Genomic DNA, 19,931 nt, shown 5'->3' with positions numbered 1-19,931 from the left:
ATTCTCTGTGGGTTCCAGGAGGCAGACTCTACTAGTGTAGAATGGTTGTGTGGTCTAGTTTTATGTCAACTTGACATAGCTAGAGTCATCTGAGAGGAGGGAACCTCAATTGAGAACACGTCTCCAGAAGATTATAGGCTTTCTAAGGCATTTTCTTAATTAGTGATTGATGGTGTCATCCCTGGGCTGGTGGTTGGTCCTGGCTTCAATAAGAAAGAAGGCTGAGTGAGCCTTGAGGAGCAAGCCAGTAAGCAGCACCCCTCCACAGCCTCTGCATTAGCTCCTGCCTCCAGGTTCCTGCTCTGACTTCCTTCAATGATTGACTATGTTGTGGAAGTGTAAGCCAAATAAACCCTTTCCTTCCCAAGTTTCTTTGGTTATGGTGTTTCATCACAATAGTCACTATAATTAAGACACTGGCCTCCAGCCTTTGGACACTTGCAGACAGGGAAGTGGGACTGGGTGGCAAGAGAGGAACAGAGGGGACTGAAAAGCACATGAGGGGGCTAGAGAGTCCCCAGGCTGGGTCTCAACGGCTGAACAATGGCTGAGCAGATCCTGAAGGGGTGGGTGAGCATGCTTGTGACAAGCTCTGAGCTCCACATTCATCTGCTGATGAGCAGAGACAATTGCTCTACTGAATGAACTGAAAGTGAAGCTGAGAACTGGAGAGAGGATGTGGAGAGTGGTAACTCCACCCCACGGGACAGTCTCACCTCAGGAAGGGGGCTTACCAGCCCATCCTGAAGCATTTGCTCTGCAGGGCCTTGGGGACACTGGCTTGAGAGTCTCAGTATGCCTAGGTCCCTCTGAAAAGTGGGCCCATGTATGTGAGAGAAAGCAGCCCCGATCAGGTAAAGATCTCCTGCAGAGGACAGAGCAGAGGTGAACAAGACCAACCGGAAGGGTGGAAGGCCACCGGACACCAGGGCCTTGGGTGGCCCCTCCTGTCTCCTGTATCTGGTAACTGAAGCCAAAAGCAAAACGCACCCCTGTAACCACCGAGGTAGAATGCAGCAGTAGAGTCACACCCCTGTAACCACCGAGGTAGAATGCAGCAGCAGAGTCACACCCCTATGGAGTCACACCATGGGGCGCTTGCACAGCCTCTAAGGAAAACCCTCCCTGTCAGCAATCACACGCCTCTCCCACTCCAGCCTGACCGCAACCAACATGCTTTCTCTCTCTGTGGATCTGCCACTGTGGAGACACTGCGGTCTTCCATCCGGTTTTTTCCTTAGTGCCAGTCTCAGGTTCATCCTGGTCAAGACATCTGTCAATTGAGTAACATTCCTTTCTACAGACAGACCACATTCACACATTGGTGGACACCTGGTGTGATGGTTGCTATTGTCAACTCAATCTACAGTCACCTGGGAAGAGTCTCAGGGAGGGACTGCCTCGATGAGGTTGGCCTGTGGGTATGATTGCAAGGCATTTTCTTAGGTTATTGAGGTGGGAAGGCCCACACTGAATGTGGGTGGCACTGTTCCATGAGTCTGGCCTTGGACAATGAAAAGGAGAGCTGAGCACACACCCCTGGCTCTGACTACAGATGTGACCACCTCCCTTAAGCTCCGGCCTCCATGACTCCCCTGCCACGGTGACTGTAACATGGAAAGTGAGCCAAATGAACGCTTTCCTCCTCAATATGCTTTTGTCAGAGGCAACGAAGAAACCAAGACGCCAGGGCACCTCCACCTCTTGCCCACTGTGATGGTGGTCTCGTTTGAACATGGCTTCCAATTATTTTTAGAAATATGCTGAGGAAGTGAACTTCTGGGTTAGATATACATTGTGTTTATACTTTTTGGTCCTGGGTTCGATAACAGGGTCTGGAAAATCTAGAGGCAAGCACTCTACCATCGGGCTTCGTCCCAGCCCGGCTGGGTGGGCATTCTATGTTTTACTTATTGAAAGTGCTCTCCTGCTTCCTAGTTTCTCATGGTTATGGGGGGAAAAAAGACCTACAAAGGGTCCAGGAGAGTGTTTTTGAGATTTGGATTTCAGAAGTCAAACTGAAGCTATCATTGCTGTACCCTCTTCCCAAAGTATGGCGGACTTATTCAGGTCAAGGCTAGCTCATCAACTGGAGACTTGGTGTCAGGGTAACTTGCTCATGGATACCTATTCCTGTCACCTCTACCTGCTACTGACGTTGGGGAATCACCTGCCAATCCATCCCTCACTAATCTAAATTCCTCTCTAGTTACCTTGACACACAGGGAACCTCTGTGCCTGCCTGGGCGGGTACTGCCTCCCTGGCATCTCTGGTCCCTGAGGGTTCTTCCCCATAGGGAGTTGCCCTGTCCCCAGTCCCCCCACCCCCACACCCCTAACCACCACCTTCTGTTTGCCTGTGCTCCAGGTGGCTGAGGCACCAAGACCAGGGCTGTGGTACAACTCTTTACAGAAACAAGGCGAACCTCCCAAGTTATTTACAGCACTTTGCACCCCCTCCCCACTGTAGACAAACCGTGAGGAGGAAGTGACAAAGTGTTGTTTGGTTGGTTGGTTGCTGGCTGGGTTACTCATTGCCAACGGGCAGTCAGACATCAGAAGATGGACTCTGAGGTGAGACCTGCATTCAAACCAGCGTCCCTCATTAGCCGGGTTTGACCTTCCTGAAGCTGGTTACTATCGCTGTGTCAGTCACCAAACTGACAGGAGTGGAAGGTTCCAGCTGCCTCAAAGGGTTATTGTGGAGACGGGGTAAGGCGGTACAAACACCCTGCAGCATGCTATGCCCCGAAGAGCACAAAGAGAGCAGACACAGTCCCCATTTTTAATATATGCAGTTCGGCGAGCAAAAAGTCTTTCCAAGAATCAAGTCTCTACGTGGAAATAATGTAAGTCTGATGTGAAGGAAACGGAAACCAACCTCAGGGCTGGAATACAACAGTGGCACCATGATCTCTGACTATCGGGTGCAGCCACCCTAGTGTGGCTTGGGACAAAGTCACACCCTAGCCCGGCCCCCAGGGTATCCTGATGAAGATGGCTGGGGCTGTGTCTACTGGTCTTGGGGGGTGTAAGCTCCCGTGGGAAACAAGACCCCTCTCTGAGGTGATCTGGCTGCACTCTGGTGGGGCCGGAGTAGCTGAAGACAGGCGAATGGGCTTGGCGCTCTCCTTGGTGCTCTCCTGGATGGCTCCTCCTCCACAGCTTCCCCTGCAGCTTTACCTCATGGCCATTGTACTCTCAGCTGTGCTACACCCAGAGGTGTGTCCAAGTCTACTCCTGGAGAGCAGTGCCCCAAGAGCAGGGGGAGCCTGGCCAGCCCTCTGGAAGGAACCAGAAAGCGAGTGGGAAACTCCCAAGGGTCTTGGCACTCTCTCCCTGGCATTTTGCAGAATCTGGTGCCAACTTCATTAGGGACAGCATTAGGCTTCCTCACATGTTGAACAGGACCCACTAGGGATTGCTTAAAACGAACAAGGAGAGCCACAGTGGGGTGCTTCACCATGCCTTCTGCAGGGGTTCACCTGTACACAGCATCTTTTCTGGAAGGGTCCCAGGCCTTGAAGGCAGCACCTACTTGGATGTAGAGGTTAGGGTTCTTATCTGCAGCCATGGGGCCTCCATCTTGACCTGTACATGTTCAGGCCTCTCCAAAGCATTAGCAAAGAGAGGGGCTTCCCAGGCCCCTGCACGCTGCATCAGCTCTGATGATTTGGCTAGCCAGCCTTCTTTCTGTCCACTTGCTGTGAGTCCCAGGGAGGAGATAACCCAGGGGCAGACGCAACGGAAGGGCAGAGATTCTCTGCTCAACCTCGATGCCTCAGGGCTTCGGTGCCAGCAGAACCATCAAGCTGCAGCTACCTCTTGCTTGACACTGCTTCTTCTGGCCTCGCCCATCCGGCCATGGCTTGTGTCGTCGTTGTAGAAGGACAGACGGAAGAAAAAGGGAAAAGGGGGAAGAAACAGATTTAAAAGATGCAACCATCTTCGAGATTCCTACCATCTATACAGCTCCAGGGCAAAGGGGCTTTCTGGACTCCACCTGACTTTGGTACCTTGGGACAGATGTTCCCTGGTAACTCCAAGAGGAAAACCGAGGCTCAGGAGATGAAGCAACATGTTGTGTATTACTTAGTGAACGGCGGCTAAGCTAGAGCTTGGTCCGCTCCACATGCAGTATCTTTCTGGAGCTTCCACTCACTTCAAAAAGGAGAGAAGTCAGGTGATGAGTGACATAATGGATAGACATACTCCGTGGACATAATCCAATCAGAGCACCTGCTGCCACTTACCCCCTCCCGTACCCACGACTGTGCCATGTCCACATCTGCCTAAGGACCAGTTCCTGTCGCCTGGGACCATGCGGGTGGAGCCTGAGGCCTCACTAATGACTAAGTCCTTGGCTCACCACACACGTGTCATACATCCTGACAGGGCACCACTGTCTGGCCTGCCATGGGCCAAAGTGAGTCTTTCTGTGGTCTCAGGGCCCAGAGGGTCTGGTATGGGGCAGATGCTCAATAAATGTCCCAAGAATAAGAGGATAAAAAAGGAAACTTCGTTCTTACAAATTCTTCCAGTCTTCTTGGAATGGTGTGGGGTGGAAAGAGGTGGCCAGAACATTCCAGCAGGATGCTGGACGGCAATGCCTCCCACTGTGCAGTGGACAAAAAGCCCACTGAGCAGGGTTCCTGCCAGCTGAGTCAGGGAACTCCCTTATGCTGATGTCCTCCTGACAAGCAGGCCACTTCTGCAGGGCAATTAAGAACTGAGTCTGAGGACTCTGGTCTGGCTCAGACTGTGTCCCCTGGAGTCTGCGGCTGTCACTGTTCCAGATAAAGCAGGGCTTTCTCAGTGCTGTCCAAGGGACCCTGGTCTCACAAGAACGCCTTACAAAAGACACCATGAGCAATGGCACCAGCTCTGTGGCCCCATGAGGTGGCCCAGCACAACGAAGGGACGGGGGTGTTTCACGGCAAAGACAATCTCGCATCTTGGCTTTGACCAGTGTTTGCCAAACCTTCTTGATACAGAACCTGACCCAACTTCCACAAACCCTCCTGTCAAAACCTAACATCTCAAGGCAGTAGTGTTCCAAGAAATGCATTCTGGGAACTACTGGAAACCATGGAGCAAGGGATACACTTTTTTGTGGAGGGCAGGGAACAGCCGTGAGCAGAGGAAGGGTCCCTAGAAGAGATGGGGATGGCCCAGAAAGGATGTCAGGACTGGCCAATCAGCACACTGCGCGGGAGGAAAGGGCTCAGAACCATTCAAGTGCAGTAAAGGTAAGAACGGTGTCGCCCAGAGCCTGTCTCACACCAACCCTGTTGTCCGGCCCAGATGAGGTCCTGGAGGCCTGTTCTATGGAAGCCAGCTCTGGCACAGCACCTGTCACACAGGTGACCCACTGAGGGCAGTGCCAATCATGTGGATACGCAAGCTGGGGCACAGCAGGCAGGCAGCACACGGAGCCTCAGGCTCTACTGCTGGGTTTGAACCTCAGCCAAGGGTAACCTCCAGGACACTGGTTACCCACAACAGCAAGCAGCACCACGACACCAGAGGTGAACAGGATGGGGAAGGCCTGGACGTGGAGGCCACCCGCTCGGACTCACACTCAGCACTGCTACTTCAGGACCGAGTACTCACACTCAGCACTGCTACTTCAGGACCGAGTAACTGGAGGGCGGCTTTCTGCCGCCTGGGTCTACTTCCACGTGTACAGTGTGAGGTTAATCAGTGTGGAGGATGAATGACCGTGCCAAGAAACTAGGGCACATAACAGGTACTTAGCGAGCACGTCCCCCTTTAAAGCAGTGGTTCTCAACCTATGGGTCGCAGCCCCTTTGGCAAACCTCTACCTCTAAAAATATTTACATTACGATTCATAACAGTATCAAAATTACAGTTGTAAAGTAACAACAAAAATAACTGCATGGTTGGGGGTCACAATGTGAGGATCTGTATTAAAGGGTCACAGCATTAGGAACGCTGAGAACCACTGCCTTACAGGACAGCATACAGGAACCTTCCTATAGACAGTTTCAGTGAGCAGGGGATGGGAGGAACAAGAGACCCACTGGATCCATCAGGAGGAAACATGAGGCTCTGGCCAGTGTGGTGGCCACGGCCTCTAACAGCCAGGATGGAGGGACAGGTAAGAGATGGCCCAGCACAGCTCATAGTAAAGATCTGAATTCCGAGACAAGTGCTGTCTGCTGCGTGCCTCCCGAGGACCAAGTACTTGATGTACACAGGCTCCAAGGTGCAGCTGAGAGGCCCGTGCAGCTCTCACCATATCCCCGGCCAGCTGTGCAGCTGGCCCCGACCCCTGACCCCAAGTCCACAGCACAGAGCCTAACTCTGTTGCTGTTCCTGAGGCGGGGCCTGCCTGCTCACGGGTTTCCCTGCCCATCAAGATTCTCCAGACAAGCTCCAGTTCTTCTCTCACGCTCAGTACCCGGTGAAAACTAGAAAGAGTGGGTTTGAAAAGCCAGGCCCTCCCTGGCTGTAGAGATGCACAGGCCAACTAGCTTTTGAGGGGCACAGCACTATAAATAAGGTAGAGAAGAAACCCCAAAGTTTCTACTTCATCGCCTTCTGGGCCCCAAAGCCCTTTGTTTTTCTTCTTTATTTTATTTTTTTGGTTTTTCGAGACAGGATTTCTCTGTATAGCCCTGGATGTTTGGGAACTTTCTCTGTAGACCACGCTGGCCTCGAACTCACAGAGATCTGTCTGCTTCTGTCTCCCACGTGCTGGGATTAAAGCCCCAAAGCCCTATCACAACGCAGTACCTCAGTCTCTGGCTCTGTGCTGGTGCAGAAAGATATACCTGACTCTGGAGGGCACCGTGGCACCCAGAACCTCGTTTTCCCAGCTCTCTAGCCTGTAGGTAGAGAAGGCAAAGGCCACAGAGGCGGAGGATCACACAGTGTGTTGACAGCCTTTGCAACAGAGGGAAGCATGCTGTACACCCCATGCTTGCTGCTTGCGTGCAGTAGCTGCAGTGGAGAGCTACGGTAGTGATGTGCACAGCACAGAAGAACCACGTGTGTATGCAGGGACACCAAGAAAGGCCTTGACTGGATGACTGGGACCCACCAGGAATGAGTTATGAGTTGTTGTTCTATAACAAATGGTCTCACGGATCCAAGGCTGGCCACAAACTCACTACATAGCCAGTGAATACTTTGAACTTCTGATCCTCCTGCCTTTACTGCCATGAGTGCTAAGATTATAGGCATGTATCACCACACCATTTATGTGGTGCTGGGGATCAAATCTGGGTCTTCATGCATGCTAGACAAGCACTCTACCAACTAAGCCTCATTCTCAGCTACAGGTGAAGGTTTTACAGCAAGATGTAGCAGACAAGGTTTACCTTCCACCAAAATGCTCACTCCCCTGTGATTAGTATTGCTTAAGCCACTACAGGAACTACATTTCCCAGCCTGCTTTGCATCCAGGTAGAGCCATGTGATCACTGGGGGCCATTGAAGCATGAGCAAAGGCATTGAGGAAGAAGTTGGGTCTGTCATGTCCATTTTTTAAAGACTTTAAAACTCTTGGGGATGGTAAGTCACCAGGGGTAAATAGTGGGATCCCTGAGTCACTGAGTGAACCCCACTACCAACCAGGAACACCCAAACGTCTCTGCACACTGGAGTCCTGTACGGTACAAGTATCACCAGGGGTGTTCTGGTAGAGGGGACATAACGTGGCAGCTTGGGGCAGCAGCTTGAGCTCTGGCTGTGTGAAAGGGTATTGATGTTCAGGGTGCTCACACTGATGGTCACAGCAAAGAGACTCACGTACAGGGACTGTTGCCAGGGGCCCTGGTGTTGCTGGCGCTGCTCTCAAAGGAAGAGTGGAAGTTGTGAATGGTTTCCTGTAGAATCTGCCTCTCACGCCCCTGTGGACAGAATAGAAACACACACAGAAGTCCTCTTAGATCTGTGGTTGATCACTCAGCTGACTGTGGTTGAGGCTCAGTGCATACCTGAAAAACCCAGTGTTCTGGAGGGAAACAACCCCCTAACTGCCAGAGTACCAAGATCAGGAAAACCAGACTGAGTCAGAAGCTCCCAGTGCCAGCCCACAATTACAGCTGCTGAAGGGAGAGAGACCCCAGGGTGCAGGGGTCTTGTCTCCAGCTGAGGTATGACTGGGGACTCCACCTGGCTTGTGGGGAGGGCTCCTCACTTGCCCAGCTTCAAGAATGCAATGGGATCCCCCACAACAAAGCCCCTATCCCCCAATTTTGATGTGGGAAAAGGCAGAGGTGGCTGTTTCCTCAGCCCTAGGAGAGCATCTCCCCCAACAATGCCCAGGTGAGAAGCAGCAAAAGACACACACAGGTTAAACATGGACTAAAACCTAATAGCCTGGGTTCAAATCCCAGGTGTCCCATTTGCCTCTCCACCTCTCTGGGCCCCCGCTTTCCTCATTGGTCAGTGGGGCGAGGATAGTAGCTCGGCAGGTAGGTCCCATCATGGGACTCTGCATGGCAGCAGAGAGGTCCTAAGCAGGGACAGCACTGTCCATTAGACTGCATGTTCTAAACTATGGATAGACGTGGCCAAAACTTAAAGCAAGCTACAAGTGTATTCTCAGCTGGGCATGGCAGCACACACTTTTGATCCCAGCACTTGAGAGGCAGAGGCAGGAAGATCTCTGTGAGTTCAAAGGCAGCCTGGTCTTCATAGCAAGTTCCAGAAGAGCCAGTGAGTCCTTGTCTAAAAAAAGGGGGAGGGAGATTATCTCTGGCAGATTGTTCTCTGTGAAAGTGCCCACGGAGTGAGGTCAGATTCAAAGGTTCTTTTTGAACTTTCATGAACTTCCACCAGCTACAAGTTTACGGCAACCTTGAAGACGACCTTAAACGGCTGTTAGTATTAGCAGGGGTGTACGGGCACACGGCTGAAGGCTGCAGAGTAAGGACCAAGCGCCAAACGTGAGCAACGGAACCAGAAGCCTTACTCCACCAGTGACAAGCGGTGGCATCCAGATCTGGCCTGGTTCCCCTGAGCAGTATCTGTAAAATGGGATAATGCAACCTGCCAAGTGGCAGGCGACATATGGTCTGATTTGAAACATCATTTCAGCCTTAATTCCCTGAGAAATAGGTCAGGGACACCCAGGCCCCAGAGTTCTGTTTCCTCACCTCAAGAGGACACCAGATATTCACACCATCATCACCAGGATGGCAGTGACAACTGTCTTCTGGTCTGCCTGAACATCCCCCCCAAAAAAGAGCAAATGACCAGTGTGTGTAGGCAACAGCTCTAATCCCTCTAGTAGCTCAAGAAATGTAAATCAAAACCAAGGGTATGTTTGGGCCTACAAACACATAAGGACTAGAAACCACACCAAAGGGCCATTGAGATGGTTCAGTGCATTAACACACTTTTCCCTAAGCCCCAGGGTCCAAATTCAATCCACAGGACACACAGGGTAAAAGTTGAAATTGATTCCTGCAAGTTATCTGTGATCTCCACATGCACTCTGTAACATGAATAGACACATACATACCTACATACATACATACTACACACACACATACATACACATGCAACTTTTAAAAAAGCAAACCAGTAGTGCTCAATACTGACAAGGCCTCCAGGGAACTGGAACTCACATCCACAGCTAGTAGGGTGCCCATGGTACTTTCTGGAAAGAATTGGGGATAACATGCATGTACTGTGGGTCTGGCTCTTTGAGTTGTAGACACCTATCCTGAGGACACTGGGAAGGATTCATACAGAAGCACCCACATGTAGGGAGCCACATACCAACAAGCAGGGATTTTAAAAACAATTTTAGTAAATCTATGTAAATTTATATCAGTAAGAACTCTGCAGGGCACAGTAACATATTCCTGTCACCCTAGCACTCAGCAGGCTGAGGCGGGAGAACCCTAAATTCAAGGCCAACTTGGATTTTATAGCAAGGCTCCATCTAAAAAAACAAAAACCAAGAGAGTTCTTAGCAACGTGGGTAACTGCATAGATTTCATGCTAAACAAAGAAAACAGGATATAAAATTATAGATCCAAATTTATCTCAGTCATGTTTAAAAAAAAAAAAAGGCACCTAGCAAAAAAAAGTGCAGAGTAATTTGCCCCAAAGTGCATAGTGTTAGCCTCTGAGTAGCTGGAGCATGATTTCTTACCAAAATCCTCTCGATCATTTTTGAACTGTACAAATTTAGTTTAAAAAAAAAATCATCACAAAAAGAGGGACCCTAAAGAAACAAAGACTTAGAACCCAGGAGCGTGAGACGGAGACCATGGTTTCTGCTGAGCCTTCTGCAACACAGAACCCACTGGGGGATTCATGGACCTAGCAGCAGACTCAAGTTCACGCTCACTGTGGTGACCTGGCCCGCAGACACAGGGCCTATGGCACTCTACTAAACGGTGTTATTAGGCTGATAATACACATTAACATATGTATTCCTCGCTCGAGGCTGGCTTGAACTTATCATGCAGGTAAAGATGACCTTCAACTTGTTTTTTTGGACACGGTCTCCTGGTCTCCTGTATCTCAGGCTGGCCTTGAACTTGCTATCTAGGCGAGAATGGCTTTGACCTTTTGGTCCTCTGGTGTGCGCACCACCATACCCTGTTTTATGCAGTGCTGGAATCAAAGTCAGGACTGCATGAATGCTAGGTAATATTCTATCAACTGAACATCTATCTTTCGCCCTCACTTAGAAACAAAAAAATCTAGGTTACAATGCTCAAGCATTTCTTTGAGTAAGAGGTGTGTTTTCTATCAGGGCTCACAGCAGAAAGAAATCCCCATTCCTCCATGCAAAGCCTACTAATGGTCCCATTCCACTGCATTTTTAAAAAGTGCTTCTCCAGGGGCTGGAGAGATGGCTCAGTAGTTAGAGCCATGGCTTTTTTTTTTTCCCCCCAGAGGACCCTGGTTGGATTCCCAGCATCCCATGGCGGCTTAAAACCTTTAACTCCAGTCTCAGGAATCTGATGTCCTCTTCTGGCATCCTTGGGTACTGCATGCATGTGGTGCACAGGCATTCACGCAGGTAAAACACACACACACACACACACACACACACACACATATAAATTTTGAAAATTAAACAAAGTATCCTTTTAGGCCCACTCAATTGATTCTCTACCTCCCACAGCACGGACCTGGGTGGCAAGAAGCTTAGACCTCCCTCTGGCATTTCAGAGATCCAGTCTGCGGTGGCTGTCTTCTTGACTGAGCTGAGTGTCAAAAGAAAAGCCTGACCGTCAAAACAAGTTCACACTCAGCCCCAGTGTGGAGTTGGAGCCTCCAAAGAGGGCCAGGCAGGGCCTGCCCTGAGTAGCCAGGTCCCGTGCAGCAGGTCGGGATCTGAGAGCTGCATCTGGCTCCAGGAATTATGCTCCAGTCACTATGTTGTGCTAAGAACCTGGGTGAGCAGCACCAGAGCAGGGAGGGCAGCTGAAGGCCATGTTCTCTTACAAATTTCTCCCCACTGTACCTTCCTCTAGGACACGGTGACACTGCCCCTTTCCAGTAGACTGTGCCTGGTACCGTTTATCCCTGGGGCAACAGGGTCTTCCTCAGGCAGTGACTTAAGTGGGCTGCTGCTGCTGAGGATCACCTGGCTTGACACGTGGGCTTCCAGGGGGAAGGACACAAGGTGCTCTTTGCCCAGCATCTCAGTTACACAGGGTGTTCCTCTTGTAGAAGCTCCAAGGAGGATCACCCAGCTAACCCTTCCGCTTGTGAAGGAGCCTTGCTCAGAACAGAATGCAGCCCGTGCTAACTGGACAGCAGGAGGCAGCCAACTTGGGAGAAAACAGAAAGCTCCGTTCTGCAGCTGTGAGAAACGCCTGTGGGGTGTGGGTGGCTATCCCATCTACTCTGTTGAGGACAGTCACTTTTCCTGAGGTTGGCACACCTTTCTATTTGTCTCCCTAGGCCAAGGAGCCCATGGCTACACAGGGTAGAGGAGGTCACGGGGCATTAGCCACTGCTATCTCCATGCCACTTCCTGTGGTGTCGACTCCCTACCTGTCCTCACCAGCCATGTTTAGAACCTTCTCTGGTTCTCTCTCTGAACTTGTCACTGGCTTTCCTGTCATCCTTCCTTTGGCCACATGTCCACCCTCTAGGCTTGAGACCCCAACTGTGGGAGCCCGTTCTCGGGTTCCTCGTGGCTTTACCAAGCAGGTTCGCATAGAGGATGATTAGACCACGGGTCTGAGTGCAGGTGTCTGAGATGGTCTGCATTTGGCTGTGCTGGGGGGAGGAGGTCTTTTGCTCCACTCCTTGGCGTCTCTATAAATACCCTGGGGCTGAGACAGTCAGGGCCCATTGGAATAGGTTCCAGGCCTTCTCGAGGCTATCCTTTATTTTCTGTTTATCTCTGCAAGATTCTCTGCAAAATAAATCCTTCTATCTAATATTTCCTGTTGCTCATACTCAAGAAAACTCTGGGGAGCTGTGGGGTTGGTGGGTAAACGCCCCACACCCAACCTCACAGTCTGCCAACACTCTGCCCTTTTTCAAGATCCTGCCCTCCCTCACCTGGTCACCCCACCATCCAGCCTCTGCCCTCTGGCTTCCCCCACGAGTGTTTCCCTACACACGTGCTCCCTTTGGCCTAATCTATCCCTGCCTTCGACTCCCTTATCCAGGTCTGCCCTCCATCTCTACTGCCTCAGGAAGGTCTCTCCAGGCCCTGCCTGCCCAGCTCCGCTCTACATAAAGGACAGGGCATCTCATGCCTGCCCTCCTCCATGTGTGCCTGTGGTTTACTGACCCTACTGAGACATGGTCACACCAGGTCCCAGTTCAGGCCAGTCTCTGCCTCTTACTGGCTGTGTGGCCCTGCACAAATTCCTCCAGCACTCTGTGTGTGGGGGCTGTGGGGGCATTTCTCAGCATGGTGCTGATCTCAGAGTGACACTCAGCTCTCAGAACTCACATGGTACCCAGGACAACACAGATTCTTTCCATGAACAAGTCGGTGCTTTAAAGCCTTCATGAGGGCTTGGCTACCTTTATGGACTGGCCAAGGGCTTTTGTTCCCTAGCTGACACCCTTCCTAACCAGGGAGACATGCCTCCAGCCTGCCTCTGCTTCCTCAGTCTCTACATTTAAGAGTGTAACGGGAGCCCTGCTGGTGCCAAGGAAGTCAGGGTCCCCTGCCCACCTCTGAGCTGGACTCCGTTGCCTACCCATTGCCTGGGTGAGACACTTTCAGGGACACCGACAGGAAAGACAAGGAAAATGTCAGCAATGCAGTACCTGCGTGGTACTCCCTCATTCATGAAGGGTCATGAAACAGAAACAACAACAGCCATTGGCCCAGGCCTAGCTATACAGCAGAGAGGAAGAGGGTGAGGCCAGAAGCCCTGGGTTCAGGTCCTGCCTCAGATGCCCAGCATGGAAGCCAGACACAGTCCAGTCTGGGAGTCTCTAGCCCCTTGCCAGGCAGCTGTGCAGACTCCAGCCTCTATCAGGGCTGACTGACATGTTTGCTGAGTGACTTGCAGATGATAAAGGGTGGCATGAACATTTCTTCGCTGTGGGCACTGTTCATCACCCACTGTTGCAGAGCACACTCCCCAGGGCAGAGAAGGAATCAGAAGCCTGGCCATGCTCCTGCCTCGCCTCACATAGTGCAGCACCGCCTGGGAACAGCCAAACCATCAAGCAACAGGCAGAGTCCATATTACCCTGACACACTGCTACTGCTCCACAAGTGGGAAGCTGTGAAGCAAGGGGCAAGAAAACCAGCAGGGAAACAAGCACTGTGGCTGCTGAGTGAGCGCTTGACGGGCAAGGGGCAGGGGTGCAGGCGAGAGCCTGTCAGCAGCCACGGCTAGGGTTTGCACGGTTTATGCCACAGAGTGGGGGTACTGCTGATGCTCACTTCTAAAGTGATGAGATTTAACACTAGGCATCAATGTGGGACACAGTACAGATAATGGTGTTTGACAGCCTTGGGTGCCGGGGGCTCTGCAACTGCCCTAATCCTCACACTATGGGCAGGACAGGGCAGGGAGACCCAGAGAAGGAGTGCCATGTCCTGAGATTCCACCCACAGCTAGTCTGATCCCAGGGCTCTCATCCCACAGTGCCCACAGTGTTGTCGACGGCAATACCCATCCCTCAGCATTGAAACCACCCTAGGAAGTATGCATGTAAACTGGAGGAGCCACGACCTCGTGGGGGAGAGGCATTTGCAAAGGGAATGGGCTGCATGGGGAGGTAGTGGGCTCTCAGTCATGAGGAGTGTGCAAGCAGGCCACCTCTGTCACCTGCCAGAGGACACACAGAGGGACCATCATGAAGATCATGGTGGTCTTCAGCGTTTGAACAAGGCGGGTGGGAAGCTAGAACACAGTACCTTGCCTGCATTCAGCTCGGAGATGGCGGCCAGAATCTGCTGCCGGGAACCATCCGTCTTAATACCCAGCTCCTGCAGGTCACCGTCGGTGAGTGTGAGGAAGGCCTCCATGTCCACCTGGGGAGAGAAGGGATCGCCACTGTCTGTGGGACACTCTCCCCGATGGCACATGTGCCACAGGAGGGGCTGCTGAGCCTTTCTATAGGAACCCGTGATGACTCACTACTTCCAAGTCCGGCCTGACACTTAAAGACAGCTAACTCTTCACAGCCCTAGCCCTTGGCTTTCCAACAGAGGCATTGTGGGAAGATTTAAAATGAACAGAGGAACATCTTGGGGACAGGGATCTGAAGGACTTGAGGTTCTGCCACTGGGAAGGGAATCCCCATGTGACTGCATGTAGCCATCCTGGACCTTGCACAGCAAACAGGGTACATGGGAGTACTCACCGTATCCCCCCAACACACAGGACAAGAGAGGTGCACACTGGGGAAAGACAGAGAGACAGCTCAGCAGGAGCAGGAGGGAGAGGAGGACCATGGGGAACTGAAGCGGAGACACCACAGACGCATGTGCGACAGTACTCCTTGTCTGGCAGGTGACATGCTGCCAGCCCTGCCGGCCTGCCTGGGTGTTGGGAAGAAACAGTCCTGCTCTAGGAGAAAGGCTGATGGGCCTCTGCCCCGGGAAGTTGGGGCTGAGAGATGGTCAAAGTGGCCCAGGTAAAGACATCCCACCACCCTGCATGTGGGACAACGGCAGCCTGAAACACAGCGGGTCAGGGACAGGCTCCCAAACCCAACAAATCCAGTCCTATGCGCCCGATCCTGCACAGAGTGTGGGCGTGATGGCTGGAGCTCCAGGAGCCACACGGCTTTGGGGATGAGGGTCACACACCTCATGAAACAGAAGCGAGGTACACTCTGAGACACAGTCTATGGACACGTCAAAGAAGAGCAGGCAGCAGCCAGGAGTCGGGAAACAGTTCTTGGAAACGAGGAAACCTCTGTGGAAGTTTCAAAGGCCAAGGAGAGAGACAGGACATGACAGGAGGAAAATTGAGGAAGAAGGCGGGACACACATCTGTCTCTAGAGCTTTCGCTGCATCTCAAGCTTGGTGGGGATCAGGAGTGACAGTACTCAAGGCAGCTGTCATGTGCCAAGCTGTCAGCAGACTCCTAAACCAGTGATCACAGCCCCCCAGGGCTGGTGGCCTGCAGGGAGTTTTATTGGGCTGGTACAGCGGATTTAAAATTTCTATTGATGTATAACCCACCCGCTCTACAATTCACCAAATACAGCTGTGTTTACAGTGTGTATCTGGATTAGTGCGCTCCGTGTCAAGCCGTTCCTTCTGGGGAAAGGGTCTCGAGTACCCCAGGCTGACCTTGAACTTCCTGCCTACCTCCACTTCCTGGATTCTGGGGCTGTGTGCACAACCAGGCCGGGTAGGTGCAGTGCTGGGAATGAAGCTAGGACTTCAGGCACGCTAGATAAATAGTCCACACCTCAGCTACACCCCAGCCCAGTATTAGGACACTTTCATGCCCTGTGAGGAAAGCCTGTACCCAATAGCAGTCCCTCTGAATTCAGCCTCAGCAGTTCTCTCTAGCCCTGCCTGCCCTTCTCTCTCTCCCTGTCTCTCATAGCCTCCACACAGTCTCACTCTGTAGTTCACGATGACCTGGGACTTGTAGCAATCCTCCTGCCTCAGCAATCCGAGTGCTGAGATGACAGGCATGAGCCACCATGCCTAGTTGAAATGTGGCTTTTGAGTGCTTGTAGGTGACCCTGACACTGTTTCTAGACGCTTCCCAAACTTGGATTCACATGTGGCTTGGCTTGTGTGAAGTTCATACAACAAAACTGCTTTCAATACAGAGAAGTGCTCACAGTTACAGACTTCCATCACAAAGGAGAACTCAGGCTCCGTGCCACCGGGAAGGACTCAGACGTGATGGGCACCATTGGACTGAAGGGAACTGTATGTGCAAAACCTACGTTTTAATGGTGAGTCTTAGCTGACACCCAGAAACAACACCCTTACCTCTTGCTCCTCGAAGATGGGCTGGTATTTCTCAAGTGATAACTTCTTAAGGATTCCAGTCAGCTCATCTTTGTGAGAAAGAGATGGAGATTAAATCACACACACCACACACAATACACATACACACAACACACACACAATACACACACACATACACACACAATATATATACACATACACACACACATACACATATACACAATACACACACCATAATACACACACACACATACACACACAATACACACACATACACACACAATACACACACACAATACATACACACACAATACACACACACAATACATACACATACACACACATACACATACACAACACACACACACATATACATACACACAATACACACACACATACACATACGCACATGCACACACAATACATACATACACATGCGCATGCACACACATATATTTTGGAGTTTGGTGACACTCAGCAGGAGTGGGTCTCATACTTCTCTAGGACGTCAGTAAGATCCCCCAAGAAGCCATAGCACAGACAGATCCCTTGGCTGTACCCCTGGTGACTGAGGCGAGGTGTGTTCAGTTATACTCTCCCTCAGGGCAGGCCCTCAGCTCTCTAGGAAGCCAAGATCAGCCTGTAGAGATTAGGGTGGCCTGGGCCAATGGTCCTGGGGCTACAGGCAGCAAATGTGGGGAGTTCCAGCTACTGGAAATGAAACCCTGCCTTGCAAGAGCACACACTCAACGCCACGGCTAAGGCCAAAAGTCCTCAGCTGGTCTGAGAATGGCACCAGAGCAGGCAGGCACTGTGGATGAGCAGAGGCAGGGGGTTCACATGCATGGGGCCCACGGCCTCCCCAATGCAGGGGTAGCAGAGCCAGAAGGACTTAGATCGGGGGATGAAGGTGAGCATCAGACCAGGTAGGACAAGGAGGAGACCCAGAGCAGTGTCTGGGACTAGAAGAAATACAAGGACATGCTCAAGAGGGACTGATCAGACCGGACACCACCCAGAGGACAACGCAGGCTGAAGTCAAGGCAGAAAGGAAGGAGAGGCAGAGTGGATGGATGACAAGAAAATGCTGCTCGACAGCGGGTGGCCAGGGCATGGTGTTCCCTGTCCCGAGACATTTGACATTAAGTGAAGAATGAACAATGCACATATCTGAGGGCAGAGCACTAGGCAGCATCTAGGGAGCATGAGCAGCAGGTACAAAGGTCCTGAGGTAGTGAGTAAGTTCAAAGAAGATAGCGGAGAATGGGTTCCTTCTTCACTCACTCAGCAGTAACTATCAGTGTGGCTACTGCATGCTGCGAGTTCATGGGTGGGGCGATCTCTGTCACCTGGACCCCTGGGGTTTCGCTTGGACCCACTGAGAGAGTAGTGCTCCTTCAGCTGGCTGGCAAAGTCAGCACAAGGATGAAAGAAGTGTGAAGCTGCTTGTTAGCACTGAGGTCTGCCAAGATCTGGAGAAAGCATTCCCAAGGTCCCTGGGTCCACACTCACCTGAAGCCTGCTCCAGACATCTCCATCATACGAACCAATTAATGGGTTTTTCTTAAGCTGGTTTGAATAGAGCCCCCGCCCCCCCGCCACACACACACACACACACACACACACACACACACACACACACACACACACACACACCTCACTAGCAGCTGTAGGATGCTGACTTGTGCAGTACACAGGGAGACGGAGCGATTGGGTTTGGAAAGGCCTTCTACAGGTGTCTGTGCCTATCAGCAAAACAGCCTATACTCAAATCCCACTTGAGAGCGCTTACAACCAGGGCAGGGAAAAGATGTGAGACCTTGGCTGGTAGCACCCGGTTCTGTGCTGCCAGGCCACCGTGGTGGAGGAACAGGTGTGGACTGGGCCCTCTGGGGACTCACCCTCGTCTGTGATGGTGCCACTGCTGGAGCCTCCACTGCTCTTAGACTGCCGATGGGATGACGAGGAAGACACCCGAGGATTCCGCAGCGTGGCCTTTGGGAGAGGGCGAGGGCGTGAGGGTAGGGGATGTGCTTTTAGAGGTAGCAGAAGTTCCAGATGGAGGCCGCTTGCTGGGGTCCAGTTTCTGTACGGGGCATAAAACAAACATTGAAGCCATCACCTGGTGGTTGGGGAAGGAGTATCTTGGAACACGGTGGTACCTACTCCACGGCACATCTAGCTGGGACTGTAATGTCTATAACACAGACTCAGAGATGCAGAGTGGCATCAGGTCGGGAAGCCTGGGCTCGGGTGCCACTCTGCTGCTGCCAGGAGGTGGGGTTTGTACCTAAACACTACTGAGCCTCCCATCTCCTCATGGAGGTAAGCTCCTTAGATTTACCAGCGTTCCATAGTTTTCAACCTACAGATTCTACACATTTTACTAAATTTAAACAGATTTCATTTTCATATAATCTTATGTAAATGATATTTATAAAATGTCAAATTAAAAATTCTAATTGTTGGGGCTGGAGAGATGGCTCGGTGGTTGAGAGCACTTGTTGCTCTTGCAGAGGACCCAGGTTCAGTTCCCAGTGCCCACATGACAGCTCAGACCCACTGGTAACTCCAGTTCCAGGGTGTCCTACATCCTCTTCTGATTCCTGTGGGCCCTGTAAACACACATGGTACAGATACACAGATGCACACAAAAAGCTCATATACACAAAATAAATCGAATTTTTAGAAAAATTCTAATTGTTTACTATAAGTATAAAGAAATACAACTGACCTCATATATTGGCCTTGTGTTCTCTGAGCTGCAGCCCAGCCCCTGGCCTCCTACTCTGGGCTCGCTAAACCATTTTATTAGCCCTGATCTGTACAGATTCCTTAGTTTTCTATATGGCCAGACACACTGCCTAAGGGCAGCGGGGGTGTGGCTTCTTCCTTTCCACACTGTCGCCTTTTCGCCGCTGGGAGCACAGGTTGTAAGCAGTAAGCACCCCTGGTCTGACAGCATCCTAGCTCCCATCAGGGGAGCGCTTGGTCTTCACCGGCAACTGTGATGTCACTCTACTTATTTAACCCGTGACTGAGGAAATCCCTCTGATAGCTGCTTTGTGTTTTAGCTTCTCTACACTCCATACACACTAGGTGTCCTAGAAAGCCAGAGGAGGGCATGGATCTCCTGGGACTGGAGTTACAGCTGGCTGTAAGTCACCATGTGGTGCTGAGAATCAAACCCAGGTCCCCTGGAAGAGCAGCCAGTGCTCTTAACCTCAGAGCCATCTCTGCAGCCCCTCAATTCTGAGTGTTGTTAAATGCTTTTCTGCATTTCTTTTTCCATCTGTTAGACAGTGTGTCACAGTCACTGATTTTCTGATGCTGAACCCAACTTACATAACAAACCCCAATTAATTGGAAGGGGCTTCCTTTTGTCCACTACTAGGTTTGGCTGTGTGGAGATTTCAGAATATATGAGGACTGCTGATGCCCCATTCTTTCTTGCAATGTCATGAAAACTCACCTTGTCCCAACCTTAGGAGACAGAGAGACATTGCATCATAATACAGGGGTCATTAAGACACAAGAATCATCCAGCATGGTGGTGCACATCTT

General features: G+C 51.3%; 1 protein-coding gene across 1 annotated transcript in view; it reads right to left on the bottom strand.

Moving 5' to 3' along the window:
• Nucleotides 1-2,771: 2,771 nt before the first annotated feature.
• Anks6 (ankyrin repeat and sterile alpha motif domain containing 6) overlaps nucleotides 2,772-19,931 on the bottom strand; it is a 43,826-nt gene continuing 26,666 nt past the window's right edge. The window contains 6 exon segments of the mRNA XM_052715420.1: nucleotides 2,772-3,868; nucleotides 7,781-7,877; nucleotides 14,342-14,458; nucleotides 16,389-16,456; nucleotides 18,269-18,341; nucleotides 18,343-18,453. Coding sequence (XP_052571380.1) covers nucleotides 3,819-3,868; nucleotides 7,781-7,877; nucleotides 14,342-14,458; nucleotides 16,389-16,456; nucleotides 18,269-18,341; nucleotides 18,343-18,453 — 516 coding nt within the window. The 3' untranslated portion in view covers nucleotides 2,772-3,818.

Source organism: Peromyscus californicus, unplaced genomic scaffold (genome assembly GCF_007827085.1).
Source record: "Peromyscus californicus insignis strain IS unplaced genomic scaffold, ASM782708v3 Scaffold_5__1_contigs__length_169319896, whole genome shotgun sequence".
NCBI classification, from domain to species: domain Eukaryota; kingdom Metazoa; phylum Chordata; class Mammalia; order Rodentia; family Cricetidae; genus Peromyscus; species Peromyscus californicus.
The sequence above is the reverse complement of the archived record's forward strand: the minus strand, read 5'-3'. Positions and strand labels throughout refer to the sequence as shown.